Source organism: Myiozetetes cayanensis, unplaced genomic scaffold, assembly GCF_022539395.1.
Source record: "Myiozetetes cayanensis isolate MyiCay16 unplaced genomic scaffold, myiCay2020 scf3, whole genome shotgun sequence".
Taxonomy (NCBI): Eukaryota; Metazoa; Chordata; class Aves; order Passeriformes; family Tyrannidae; genus Myiozetetes; species Myiozetetes cayanensis.
Window position 1 is genome coordinate 33,333,315 of NW_026087521.1, and position 13,197 is coordinate 33,346,511.

At 37.7% G+C, this 13,197-nt stretch overlaps 1 protein-coding gene across 1 annotated transcript in view; it reads left to right on the plus strand.

Moving 5' to 3' along the window:
- The window catches only part of XPOT (exportin for tRNA), a 29,418-nt gene extending 17,214 nt beyond the window's left edge, over positions 1–12,204 (plus strand). Inside the window, exons 13-25 of the mRNA XM_050325347.1 lie at positions 703–847; positions 998–1,117; positions 1,295–1,389; positions 2,163–2,232; positions 2,537–2,775; positions 3,277–3,562; positions 5,219–5,408; positions 6,550–6,666; positions 6,752–6,867; positions 7,348–7,395; positions 10,482–10,553; positions 11,086–11,142; positions 11,607–12,204. Coding sequence (XP_050181304.1) covers positions 703–847; positions 998–1,117; positions 1,295–1,389; positions 2,163–2,232; positions 2,537–2,775; positions 3,277–3,562; positions 5,219–5,408; positions 6,550–6,666; positions 6,752–6,867; positions 7,348–7,395; positions 10,482–10,553; positions 11,086–11,142; positions 11,607–11,633 — 1,582 coding nt within the window. The 3' untranslated portion in view covers positions 11,634–12,204. The remainder of the gene's footprint in view (positions 1–702; positions 848–997; positions 1,118–1,294; positions 1,390–2,162; positions 2,233–2,536; positions 2,776–3,276; positions 3,563–5,218; positions 5,409–6,549; positions 6,667–6,751; positions 6,868–7,347; positions 7,396–10,481; positions 10,554–11,085; positions 11,143–11,606) is intronic.
- The last annotated feature ends 993 nt before the right edge of the window (positions 12,205–13,197 follow it).

A 13,197-nucleotide genomic window follows, 5' to 3' on the forward strand; every position in this document is an offset into this window, starting at 1 on the left:
AGATGCAGAGCTTGTGTCCTGTGCCAGTCAGCAGGGGGCATTGTTGGATCACTGGTGGTCACGTGGGGGAACACCCTCCTGGGTGTGCTAAGAAACCAAAAATGGAGGTCTTCCCTCCCCCCCCACTGGGAAAGGAGGGAGAGAAAAAAAAAAAAAGGTTCCTTCCCAACGGGAACTCACTGTCCTGCTGGCTGAATGGTGTGGTGGTTTTCTCTCCTTTTGATGTGCACAAGAACTACTGCCAAGAAAGAAAAACAGGAACGGAGGAGGGAAAAACGTCCCAAAACAGTTCCTCTCCAGTGAAAATCCAAGCAGAATTCACAGCTGGCAGCCGGGCTGAGAACACAGCCACCTCCAAGCTACTATTCCAACCTTGTTCCAGCTCCACAAGGTCCAGCTCTGGCATCAATCTAAACTCCTCCACCCCTTAAATGCCTTCCCTACCCCTCAGGAGATGAGAGGGAAAAAAAAAAGTCAAAAAAAAAGAACTTCTTACCTCTCCCCAGAGACAAGATCCTGAGGGCCATCAACTAGGAATGTGGTTCTATCAGCCACTTCTTTTGTGTTACTCAATTGCCTAAGCCACAGTCAATCTGCTCATTCAACATCCCCTTCACACAGTGGGAAGGGGGAAGGAAAAAATTCCTGCTTAGCTTCTAAGAACCAGTAAAACCATGACACATGTTCATATTCTTTCTCTAGGAACTGGCAGACTACACGATTTATGGAAGTAGAAGTAGCAATAAGGCTGCTGTATATGTTGGCTGAAGCTCTTCCTGTATCTCATGGTGCTCACTTCTCTGGTGATGTTACTAAAGCCACAGCTTTACAAGACATGATGAGAACAGTAAGTGTGTGTTGAGAGCTATTTAAAATGGCAATAAAGACTGGAACGTTTCAGTTCAAATGGCTCATCTTAATTACCAGCATTTCACTTACATTGCAGTTAGGTTTATAAAAAGATAAAACAATGACTTGCTAATGCTTTTATTTGTAGCTGGTGACTTCTGGTGTTAGTGCCTATCAACATACATCAGTGACCCTGGAGTTCTTTGAAACAGTGGTTAGATATGAAAAATTCTTTGCTGTTGAACCTCAGCACATTCCAACTGTTTTGGTAAGTTTCACCTCATTTACATTTTTTACTAGGTGAGATTAGGGAAGTTCTTTAGACTCAGGAAATTTTCTTGTTTTCTGAAGGTCACTAAAGAAGATCAGTTTCTTAAATTGTTGGATTAGATTCCCCTGGCATTGTTTAGGGATTCTAAGACTGAGATGCTTTTCTTGATTGCAGATGGCATTTTTAGATCACCGTGGTCTTCGCCATACAAGTCCCAAAGTACGAAGTCGAACAGCTTACCTCTTTTCCAGATTTGTCAAGTCTCTTAAGTGAGTAAAATGCATCCAAATGGCACTAAATTTACCATACACAGCCCTTCTGTAAGTCACAGTCGTCACTGAAACAGACTGGGCTTCAAGTGGATTGCCATAATGTAATATATCAAACCACTGCTCTACCAGGGTTGTCCTGTTGTGTAATGCTAAGGTAGCAGTGGAAAAATTTGTAACAGAAGTGGAAATACATATGCTTAGTTTATTTTTATTAGATGTTAAAGCTGATCAACAATGTACACGTCTGTTCTACTTTTCCTCAGTGAGCAGAGCTGAGTGAGTGGAACTGGAGACTCACAAGAAGTAACTCTTCCTTATCCCTAACCAAATTTTGAGTATTTATGGTATTTATACTGATGAAGTATACTCATAGTTATATAACTCTTTGAACAGTCCTGTCTTGTTGGTCTTATTTCACAGGCTTGTATTTAATGTAGAGGTAGAAGAATCTCAGAAACGGCTCAGATTTCAGCATGATCCTATTTTTTCAACTGTTATTGAAACTATTTCACTTAGATGATGCATGTTTTTGGAAAAATGAGGGAAAGAAAGAAATGCATATTTCCCACTATGCCATGTATCTTTTTGGCCTACCACTAGCACCATATCTGTAAGCCAGATTTTTCTGCAGCAGGGCTTTGATAGTTCAAGGGGATTTCTGTATTGAGAAGGTAGTTTAGTGTCTAGCTTTACAGCTTCAATAAAATATCAGGAAACTTGTAAAAATGCACGTTTCTAAATAGTGTTATGTGCTTTGTATTTTATTTTAGTAAGCAAATGAATCCCTTTATTGAAGATGTTCTGAATAGAATACAAGACCTGATGGAACTTTCTCCTCCTGTGAGTATTTGCAGCGGATTTTAGTAATGAATAAGGCTTGCACTTACTCATCTGTGTGTCTGAGTACTTGCTGAATTGTAAGCTTAGCATGCAAGCATTTAAACACAAATAATAATCTTGAGTTTTTGGTATGAGATCACTTTTGGTATGCATGTACCTTTTGTACTTAATTTTAATAGTCTTGCTTATATGGGCTTCTGGGAGTATAGGATAGAGATGGACATATATAGGAGGCTATAAACGTTGAGAAGACAACCTTGATAAAGAACACTTAATGAATTACACCTGTTATCTTCAATTTTAGGAAAATGGTTACCAGGCACTGTTAAGCAGTGATGATCAACTTTTCATTTATGAAACAGCTGGAGTGTTAATAGTTAACAGCGAATACTCTGCAGAAAGAAAACAGGTTCTAATGAGGAATTTGTTGACTCCGCTGATGGAGAAGTTCAAAGTATTGTTAGAAAAACTGATGATGGCACAAGATGAGGACAGACAGATGGCACTGGCTGACTGCCTCAATCATGCCGTTGGGTTTGCTAGGTAGGTACAGCACAGTGACTCTGTGTGCATTTCTGATTTGAGTAAAAGGGAAATACAAAGGATTTATTGGGAGGAGGGGCTGAGTTTTCTACTGTCCTTTATTGACCTAGGAAATCATCAGTGGTTGTAGAATTTATTATGGTAGTCCAGAAAATGAGTTAAGTCCTTTTGAAAAGGCTGCTATGGATGTAGACACAGAGAATATTGAGCAAGTTTATAGTGAATAAGCATCTATTCTGTTGCTCAAAGAATTGTATGGAGCTATTCTAATCATATGTTGTTTGTAAATTGTTAGAATTTAATTCTCAAAAACTGCCAAAGCAATTCTACTTCATATCAAATAATTCTGTTCATTACTTCCACTGTTTGGCCCTCATTTCATGAAATGGAATATTCTAGTTTAGTGCATGGGTTTTAAAGCATTTGTTGTTCTCAGTGTTACTGCTTCTTTACTATATTGGAACATGAGCTTATATAAAGCTCGATGCGTTGCTTTTACAGCCGAACTAGCAAGGCTTTCAGCAATAAGCAAACTGTAAAGCAATGTGGATGCTCAGAGGTTTATCTGGACTGCCTACAAACATTTCTGCCAGCTCTCAGCTGTCCGTTGCAAAAAGAAGTTCTGAGAAGTGGTGTCCGCACTTTCCTTCACCGCATGATTATTTGCCTAGAGGAAGAAGTTCTTCCATTCATTCCTTCTGCCTCTGAACACATGCTTAAAGACTGTGAAGCAAAAGATCTTCAAGAATTCATTCCTCTTATAAACCAAATAACAGCTAAGTTTAAGGTATGATATTGCCTAAGCTTTTCAGGGTCAAAGTGTTGCTGATATCTTCTCTTTCATCACTACAGAAAAACAGGTACCTATTAGAACCTTAGCTAAGAACTTAAAAATCAGTATATTTTTTAGGCTGCTACTGGGAAACATTGTCTTCCATCAAGGTCATTCATTGCTGGATTCACAGTGATTGAGTGTTTTTTCTTTGATTATATTTATATTGTGTTTATATCAGATGCATGTATAGGGAGGAATAATGATTTACAAGATCTCTGTGCAGTGGTGTTGCATAAAATGTACACCGAGGCTTAATGCATTCCAGTAAAAAATACATGGATAAATATGGAGGTTTGGAAATGGCACACATGAGATATGTAATAAACAGGAGTAGGACTGTCAGCTGATAATCTGGCAAAAGCTCTCCAAGTGTAATCTTTGAGAGCTTCCTAGTGTCAAACAACTCAAATGTAAAGTCAGTGAAATAGATGAAGTTACTAACCTGTTACCTCTGTTATTTCCCTGGAGCTACCACATGAATATTGCACTGTTATGAATGGTATGGGAAATTCATGGCTGCATGAAAGAAGTCCTCTAAAAAGACTTAAATTTTCCATCAGAAGTCCTCTAAAAAGACTTAAATTTTCCACCAGAATGCAAAATTGAAATTAAAATTACTGCAATTGAAGAGAGAGGTGCATTTTGTAAGCAGTGGAACAGAGCTATAATATACATGTGTGAATCTAGCATGTGGACTGCTGTTTGGAGTATCCCATCTTCAGAACAGAGAGGGAATTTTGAAAAAATTGAGTATTTAAGAGATTAGAGAGGAAGACTCTAACTACTTTAGTCCTTTTAGCAAGTTATGCTAAAAGCAATCCAGGATAACAGCAGATAGTTAAAAATAGTCAATGAAAGGTGAGGAAAGTAAAAGAAAAAATTCACAGGAGCAAAACTGGACAAATACCATGTTTGTTGAAATATTTAACTTTGTATTATATAGTACTATTATTATTATAACATGGTAAAATATCCTAACTTCTTACAGTCTTGAATACTTTCAAGGTATAATAAAGAGAAGATTAAAGATAAAATCTTGCTGAAGCATTAAGAAATAAACATCTGAGTTGCCTCTATATGGAATTATAAGGCATGACTGAATAGCATACCCCATCAGTTTTTCAATTCATGTGTTCAGTTAATTTAGTGCCCTTACATATATTTCTCATTCAAAAGTGTTGCTTGTAAGTGACAAGTTTATTCTGTAAATTTATTCTGTAATGTCATAAGTGTTTCAGCTTCTTCAGTTATCCTTAAAAGTTCTACAAAAAGATGGCTTCAGCATCTTAGGGATGGTATTTCAGGAAATTTGAAATGGTTTGTCTGAACAGAAGGATGAAAAATCCTGAAAAAGCTTCTGTTCTTACTCCGAATGAGACTAGGCAGGGCCAGTTATTTTTGTGCAAAAGGTTTGAAATAGTTGGTGTGTAAGTCAAGATCCAGTAATGTTCATGATAACCCTGATGGGGCTTGCTTTGAGTAGTTGATACATGATATTACTAATATTAAAAGTGAATCCAAGCTGAGAATTGTAACAAGCCCTTAGGTTTTAACTTCTAAATGTTTGATTTCTCTAACTGAGTTGGCACCCTCTTCTTATCTCCACAGACACAGGTTTCACCTTTTCTGCAACAGATGTTTATGCCACTACTTCATGCTATTTTTGAGGTGTTGCTCCTTCCAGCAGAAGAAAATGACCAGTCTGCTGCTTTAGAAAAACAAATGTTACGGAGGAGTTACTTTGCTTTTCTGCAGACAGTAACTGGTAGTGGAATGAGTGAAGTCATAGCTAATCAAGGTAATGAGTTCAGTTTCTCAAAAGATAATACTATGGTTATTCTCAGCTAGGTTTTATCTACTAAAATCATTAGCCTAGTTCCTGTCAAGTACCATTAACTATGGTAAGGTAGAATGGATTTATGTAAATACAGTATTCAACTTGCCTGATTCAAATTACCTGTTGTACAGGAATTTGGGTTTGAAATCCAGCTGTAATAGGCATATTCTCCTTATTGATCTTTTCAGCTTAATGTGATCACTGTGTCTCTAAGGACAAGAATGATATATCCATCCTCATGCATCATTGTATTTGTCTGGTCAATCAGAGATCATACATCCTACAGTGTTCAGACTGTTGGGCAAGACCACTCACAGCTGCCAGTATTCATTGTGTTCATTTTCTGAAGGACAGGCACATCAGTAACTTCTGCAAATTTTTATTACTACCACCTGGTCTTGTTATCTGTGGTGGTGAAAGGCATCATGCGACTTTCTATGTATGTAATTACCAGGTTTTCCTCACCCTTAGCGGCCAGATGGAGGTTACTTCTTTTCGTGGCAGGAATTTCAAGTCAGATATCTAGTTGCCTGATTTTTTAAAGTGACTCAGCTGGTAGGAGCTCAGAAATCCTTCCCCTTCCAGTTACCAAATGGTGGTAACACCAGTGGGAAAGGAAAGCTTTCTTGAAAGAGGCTCTCGGTAGTTGCGATGTGCCAAGACATTTTTAAAGGAATCAAATAAGCTGCATCAAATAAATGCAGCACAGAAATTTTAAATGTGTAAAAAATATCTTGCCATATGTTGCATGATAGGCGAACTGCTTCAGTGCCACTGAGTTTTAATTAACTCTACCAGGTTTAGGTAGAGAGGAGAAAATTTATATTTGTAAACAGGTCACAGTACCACCCTCACCTTTGTGTGTATTAAAGGCCAGAAGAACAATTTAAATCTCCAAACGTAAAGAAAAATTATAACCTAAATAAGAGTTGTCTTGCATCGTAGGGGAAACTTCCCAAAAATATTTGAGATTTGTGCAAAAAAGAGCTATTTTGAAGTTGAAGCATGTCTTCCAGGTCAGTATTTATATAAAATAGTGTAACGATATCAAAACATTTTAGGCTGCAAGTTGAAATGATAAGCTCATTTTAATGTGTTTAAGGTGCAGAGAATGTAGAGCGTGTGATGTTCACTGTCATTCAAGGAGCAGTGGATTACCCAGATCCTATTGCACAGAAGACTTGTTTTATTATTCTTTCTAAGTTGGTGGAGCTTTGGGGTAAGACTGTCTTTCCAGAATTCCTTTGCAGTTGCTATTATCTGTGAAGCAGTAATAGAACTTGGAATGTTATTTTTCTTTTCAGGAGGTAAAGATGGACCAGTAGGTTTTGCAGACTTTGTCTACAAGCACATTGTTCCTGCATGTTTCTTAGCACCTTTGAAGCAAACATTTGACTTAGCAGATGCCCAGACAGTACTGGTGTGTATTGTGAACTTTTTTTTTTTTACGTGCATTCTTGTGGGGCAGATTCAATCTAAGAAACCTACAATGGCCATGTGGTATTAAAGATTGTCATCTCACCCCTTGTTTTTTTTTTTTTTAATTAAGGACACTTGATTGATTAATTATTGAATATCATGGTAATGTGTTCTGAAGTTTCCCTACACTTGAAATCAGTAGCAGATTTGAGTATTTAACATTGACCTGTATTAACTAATGTTCAGTGAAAGTGAACATACACAGTTGCCTGTTCTTTAGTTCATTTTGGATTCAGTTGTGCAGAAATTTTTCTGATTAGAGTGGAACAAAATCTGGAAGGTCAAGACTCTGAGTTGTGTGATGGGTAAATGAAAGAATAATACCATGAATGAGCCTTTTTGGTCCCTATTTGGTTCTTTAGCTTTGAATACTTAACCAATAGACCAATGCAGCAATCTAATGTTATATATTACATTTCAGGCTTTATCAGAGTGTGCAGTGACGTTAAAAACAATTCATCTCAAAAGGGTAAGCTTCATCATACTTTACAGGGAATAACTGTTGCAGGTTTCTTTCTGGTGCTTTTATCAGTTTCTAAAAGTTAGATACTTATTAGGCTGAATTCTTGCTGTACTGTTACATAAAATAACAGATGACCATAATACTGTGCAGGGATATGGGATCCAGTACTCCCACCTCTTGATAAATTACTGCAAAATACTGACTCTTCATCAAGAAGAAAAATCTGCATAGTACCAAACAGATTGGTACTGTGTTTAATTGATCAATTGGCATACTATCACTTTCCAGTGTAGTAATTAAACTGACAAAAAAGATCATTAGTGATGTACTTCTGTGTGAAAAATAAATGTGTATTTTGATGTGTAGGAGACTAGATTGAAAAACATTATGGAAAAAATAAATTTTGCATTGTCAAATGCCTAAAACAGTATAGTATATTCCCATTTTTAATGGGAAAGGAAAAACTTTCTATGTTCATGGTAGTTTCTTGCTACATCATTTAACTTACAGGCTAACTTTTATGTCAAATGCAAGGTAAAGTCACAACTACACGAAAATTGTAAGAAGTTACAAATTGGCAGAAAAGGGAGTGTTTTAATTGCAGAGACCTTCTGAGTTTGTTTTTTTTTTTACCCAAATGCAATGAAAAGAGAAATCCATAGGAAATCAAGCTTTGGTAAAGCAAATAACTTGTTATTATGAATACTTGTTTCTTTTAACACTGTTGTGGCTTAGGAATGGTGTTCCCCAATTTAGTGTTCCCACTGCAACATTCAAACCATGCCCTGCTCACTCACTCCCTCCTCTCCCTCCCTCTGTGGGTGGCTGGAGAGGAGAACTGGAGGCACAAAAGTAAAGATCGTGGGTTGACATAAGAACAATTTCCTGGAAACAGCAGTGAAATTAGAAACAAGCAGTAACAGTAACAATAAAAGGGTGAACAAGAAAAGCAAATGACTTATACGTGATAAAAAACTCACTGCACAGAAACCGGTACTACCCAAAGCACCATGGAACCACCAGGCTACCCAACAGAATAACTCCCTCTCCTGCATAAATCACCCCGACCTGGCAGGAACCAGGAAAAATGAAGACAAATATGGGAAAATGATCTGAAATCTTTTCCCCTCATGTGTACTGTTGTCGTGGTTTTGCCCAGCCGGCCAGCCCGTGGGGCTGAGGATGGTTTTGTCCAGGTGGATTTCCGGACGAGAAGCCAATTAAAACTCTCAGTAACGCCTTTGCTAATTACATATTTAAGAAAACAGAAGAGAAGGTTAGTTGCGCAGTTGAAATTAGGCAGCCGTGTAGGAGAGGTGGCAGCGGGCCCCGAGGTGGGCCGAGGCCTTCTCCTCCCCTGGCCCTGGGCCGAGGGCAGGTGTGGCACTGAAGCCCCCCCTTCTCTCTTGTAAGAGAGTGAAGAAAAAAAACTTTAGAGAAGAGCCTGGACAAGAAAAGCTGCAGAAGGAATTCCAGCAAAGAGATAACAGAGTGTCCAAGGTCGAAGCTGGCAGCTGCAGGAGAGAGAATAAAGTTTGAAAGAGGGAGGGCTGTTTCTCCCCCCTTTCGCTCTCTCCCTTCAGCAGGGAAAAGACTGAAAAATAAATCCCTGCTACCTATGGGAGTTTGTTGGGGTGAGGAGATCCCTGTACTGCTCGTGGAAGAGCCTATACTGGAGTAAGTTGATGCATGAAGAAGCCGAGACTTTATGAGAGACCTGAGGTGAAGTAGAGTCCTGTTGAAGGTTTGTGACCCTGAGAGAACTACGCTGGAGCGAGACGGCCTGGGCAGGATGTTGGGATCCATGCTAGACCCATGCTGGAGAGGTCTATCAAGGACTGTTCTCCCGTGGGGAGGGATCTCCATAGGGAAACAGGAGTAGACTCATAAACCATTATCCCCTGTAACCCTGTGGAAGAAGATCCATGGTAAGCAAGTGTCCCCTTGCAAATCCATGGAAGAAAAACCTTCAGGGCCTGGGTAACCCCCAGCCTCCGGTCTTAGCGGGCTCCCTCCTTAGGGGGGTAGGCCCAGCCCTGGAGGCCAACACAGCAAAAGAGAAAGAAAAAGAGTTCCAACTGCGACGAGAGTGCTGCAGAGTTAATGAGGAGACCTGGAGCTCCAAGAATGGAGAATGAGACTGCTTTTCCTCCTTGGACTGATAAAAAGAGGGGAGAAGTATTTTCTGTAAATACATAGCACTTTTACTTAAGTAGAATAGTTATAAATGTAGTTCTTCAGTAGTTTTTATTTTGCTAGTAATAAATGTTCATACTATTTTTCCCCAAATCCAGTCTCTTTTGTCTGCATAAACCTTCTCTCAACTAATAGTAATTGTGTGGGGGGTGTGAAAGCAAATTGACCCCGAGCAAAACCACGACAACTGTGTACCATGTTCTAGTTCTAGGGTAACTTTCATAAATTAATAAAGTTGATTCACTTTCGCCAGGTAGATGTATTGGGTCTTGTTTGTATTCTGACAGTCTAATCCCTCCTGTGATGAGAGTTACCTGATAAATACAGTAAAGGAAACAAAAACAGAAGTGTTAATCAAAATGTTTGTATTGCTCAAAGGTTTGGAAGTTCCATTTTATTACTGCTTAGTCCACTGCAGATTACATAGTCAAAGTTACAAGAAGAGAAATACTGTGTTTAGCTGCACTTGGCTACTAAATTTTGCAGTGGGAGTAATATGATAAAGCAGTAGGCAGATACTAAAAACCATTTTTTTTATTTCTTCCATATGTCAGGTAGTGAAATTAGGGCTGCCTTCATATGTAACTGACTTTACAGTTGACATGTAACAAACTGATTGGTTCTATTGTAATTATTATTTCAGTGCAATTTTCTGTGCATTGTTTTGCTGTGTAACAAAAGATACCAAATTGCAGTAGAATCCTTAATGCCAAGATTGCCAAATCTTTTTATTTGCTAACAGCTGAAAATAACATAAGCATTTGATATGCTATTACTACTCTGTAATAGTCATATAAACCACCTGTTTTCAGTTTTCTGTACCGTAAAGTATAGGACTATGATTTTCCATTTGTAAAAAAGTATACTTTGAAAAAATGTGTACTGCTTTTCTCTAGGGTCCTGAGTGCATTCAGTATCTTCAGCAAGAGTATTTGCCTTCTTTGCAAGTAGCTCCTGAGATAATCCAGGTAGGAATTCCTAAAAGAACATTTGGAAAACTCTTAACAATCATAAATGTTAAATGGGGAAAAAAATGGGTATTTACAAAGTTAACCTCCCCCAGCAGTAAAACTCAGTTACTGCGTATCAGAATAGGATTAATTTAGCATAAGGAATAAAGTTACTGCAAGCATACCTTGCAAAAAAAAAAAAAAAAAGTCCAGTGCATTTGACTGTCTAAGCAATCTTCCTACTTGAATTCAAATTTTAACTTGAGGATATCCTTGTAGATGGTCCTGTTTCTGTCTACTCAGCTAAAAATGAATCTGATATCCTATATTTTAAAAAAGCAAAAGAAGTTTTTCACTGCAGAATGCACTTGGACTGTCATAGCCTTTTACAAGGTTTTATCCATAACATGCTTTTCTTTGGTTGTGCATAAGGGAAAATATAAACTAATAACAGTGGCTTTATGTATGAGGTATTTATATGCTCCTGTGTATCTCAGGTTGTCTTGTTGCTTCATTTAGTTACTTAATATTTCTTTATTCTCTCTTACAGGAATTCTGTCAAGCACTTCAGCAGCCTGATGCTAAAGTTTTTAAAAATTACTTAAAGGTATAAATATTTTTTCTTTAAATAGCTTTTAGTTCCATTTGAACTTTGTCATGCAATTCAGTCATAGTAGTGACTTGAAGTAAAATCAAAATATTGAATTATTTAGTAGTTTTTAGCTATAGGGAATCTCCAAATATTAAAACCAGTTACTTGGAAAAAACAAAAAACCTGTATCTATAAAATTGTCACCTATACTTAGCACCTTGCCATCTCCTCAGTAGCTCCTGGCTTTTATTTAATAGCTGAAATAGCAAAAAGACGATGCTGTAATTGTAGAGAATGTCAGAATGCATCATTTTTGAGGGTGTGAGTGTATTCAAATAGCACAAGTCACATCCTTGTATCTAATGTGTTAACCGGTATGTTAAACCTGAAATGAGCTGTCAAACTAATTACCTTATATGTCAACCATTCCATGTCTTGTATTTCCTTTGTTTTAACTTTTTTAAAATAATTTTTCACAGGTATTTTTCCAGAGAGCCAAACCCTAAGGAAAGTACTGGAATCTCATGTACCTGTTTCCATAATCCAGAACTCTAGTTGTTAATTTATAAAAATGCTAACTCTTGTGCCATTCAAACTGGTTTTGTTTTTAAGAAATGTTGCTTTGTGCTCACATCAGTACATACTTCAGCCTTTTGCAAAAAAGAAATGCAATTTCCCCACCTGTCTCAAACATGAAGGTATGTGACAACATGAAAAATGACCTGTATACCTACACAAACTTTTATTATATATAGGATGATTTAAGCTTACACTGTACCACGTAAAGCAATGAAATGAGACTTATTTTTTAAATTAAATGAATTAAATGTAAAAATCCCTTCAGACCATAGCAATGGTTATTAAAATGTGTACATTTTTGATACGGAGTAAAATGTTTTAATAAGACATAAAATTCATTTGTTCATGTATGGTGACATGAAAATAAAACAATCAAAGTCATTCTTGTAGATAGTCATTTTATTGAAGTTGTCTTAATGATAAAATATATATATACCTCCTATAAAACAGATTGGTGTAATAAATGATTTCACTTAAAAGTAGCATCTGGTTCTATCTTTTTTTATAAAAAAATAAAATTTTATGCAGTGAAACATATAGTCTCTCTGAATCATTTTAGCTGAATCTTTCAAAGCTACAGCATTCTTGAACCTTCTGGTTGTTACATTTGAGTAGAACCTGGCAATTTTTCTTACACTTAGATAATACATTGTATTGCTCCCTTGCATGTGGAAGACGCTGGCAGAAAGAAAGAATTGCATTCACTGCGGTATTTCAGTAGTGTCAATGGTCTATACACACTGCTACTTTTTTTTTCAATTCTATAACATTACAGTTTTTTAGATATTTGGTAGGGGCAGGGTGAAGCTTGAGTCTTGCTGTGTGTGGGATTTAAGACTTTCCTTGAGAACTGATGTCCACACTAAAAAGCTGACTTGCCTCTAGCATAATCAGGTGAGCATTTTTTTGGACTATCTGGTATTAGGTTCTTCATCCAATTTAAATGGAAAATAAATCACTTTTAGTGGATCAGAAACAGCAGCCAGGATTGGAGTGTGGTAATGTTTTGAGGATTCTCTCTGCCATTCCCTCCCTTTTCACTGAGTGCAGAAAGTAGAGGACACTTACCTTTACTACTCTTCAACAGGACAGTATCACTTCTGTAAGATTTTTGTTCCTGATTTATATGTGTTTAATAAGAAGTTTCTAGTTACTTGATTTATTGTATCACAGAGTAGGTGCTCGTGGTGCTCTTCATATTTCCTGGTCTCACAGTCCTGTTTTGCTTCCCTTGGCTGCCATACCAATGCTAGAGGTCCCCTGACTCCACCCTTTTCTCCCGTAGCACCAGAAGGTTTCCCTGTCTGACTTGGTGCTTTGCATGTGTTGTGCTCCTGCACCTCCCGGCTGCCCCTCCCCAGCACAAGAGGCTGCACCCCTGACACTGCAGCTATTGCCGAGTGTTTGCTGTCCGTCTTCTGTGATCTCTACTCCCCCCTGTTCTTATCTCACTGGTGCTAGGTTGCCCAGAGGGTCCCTAGAAAAAGATTA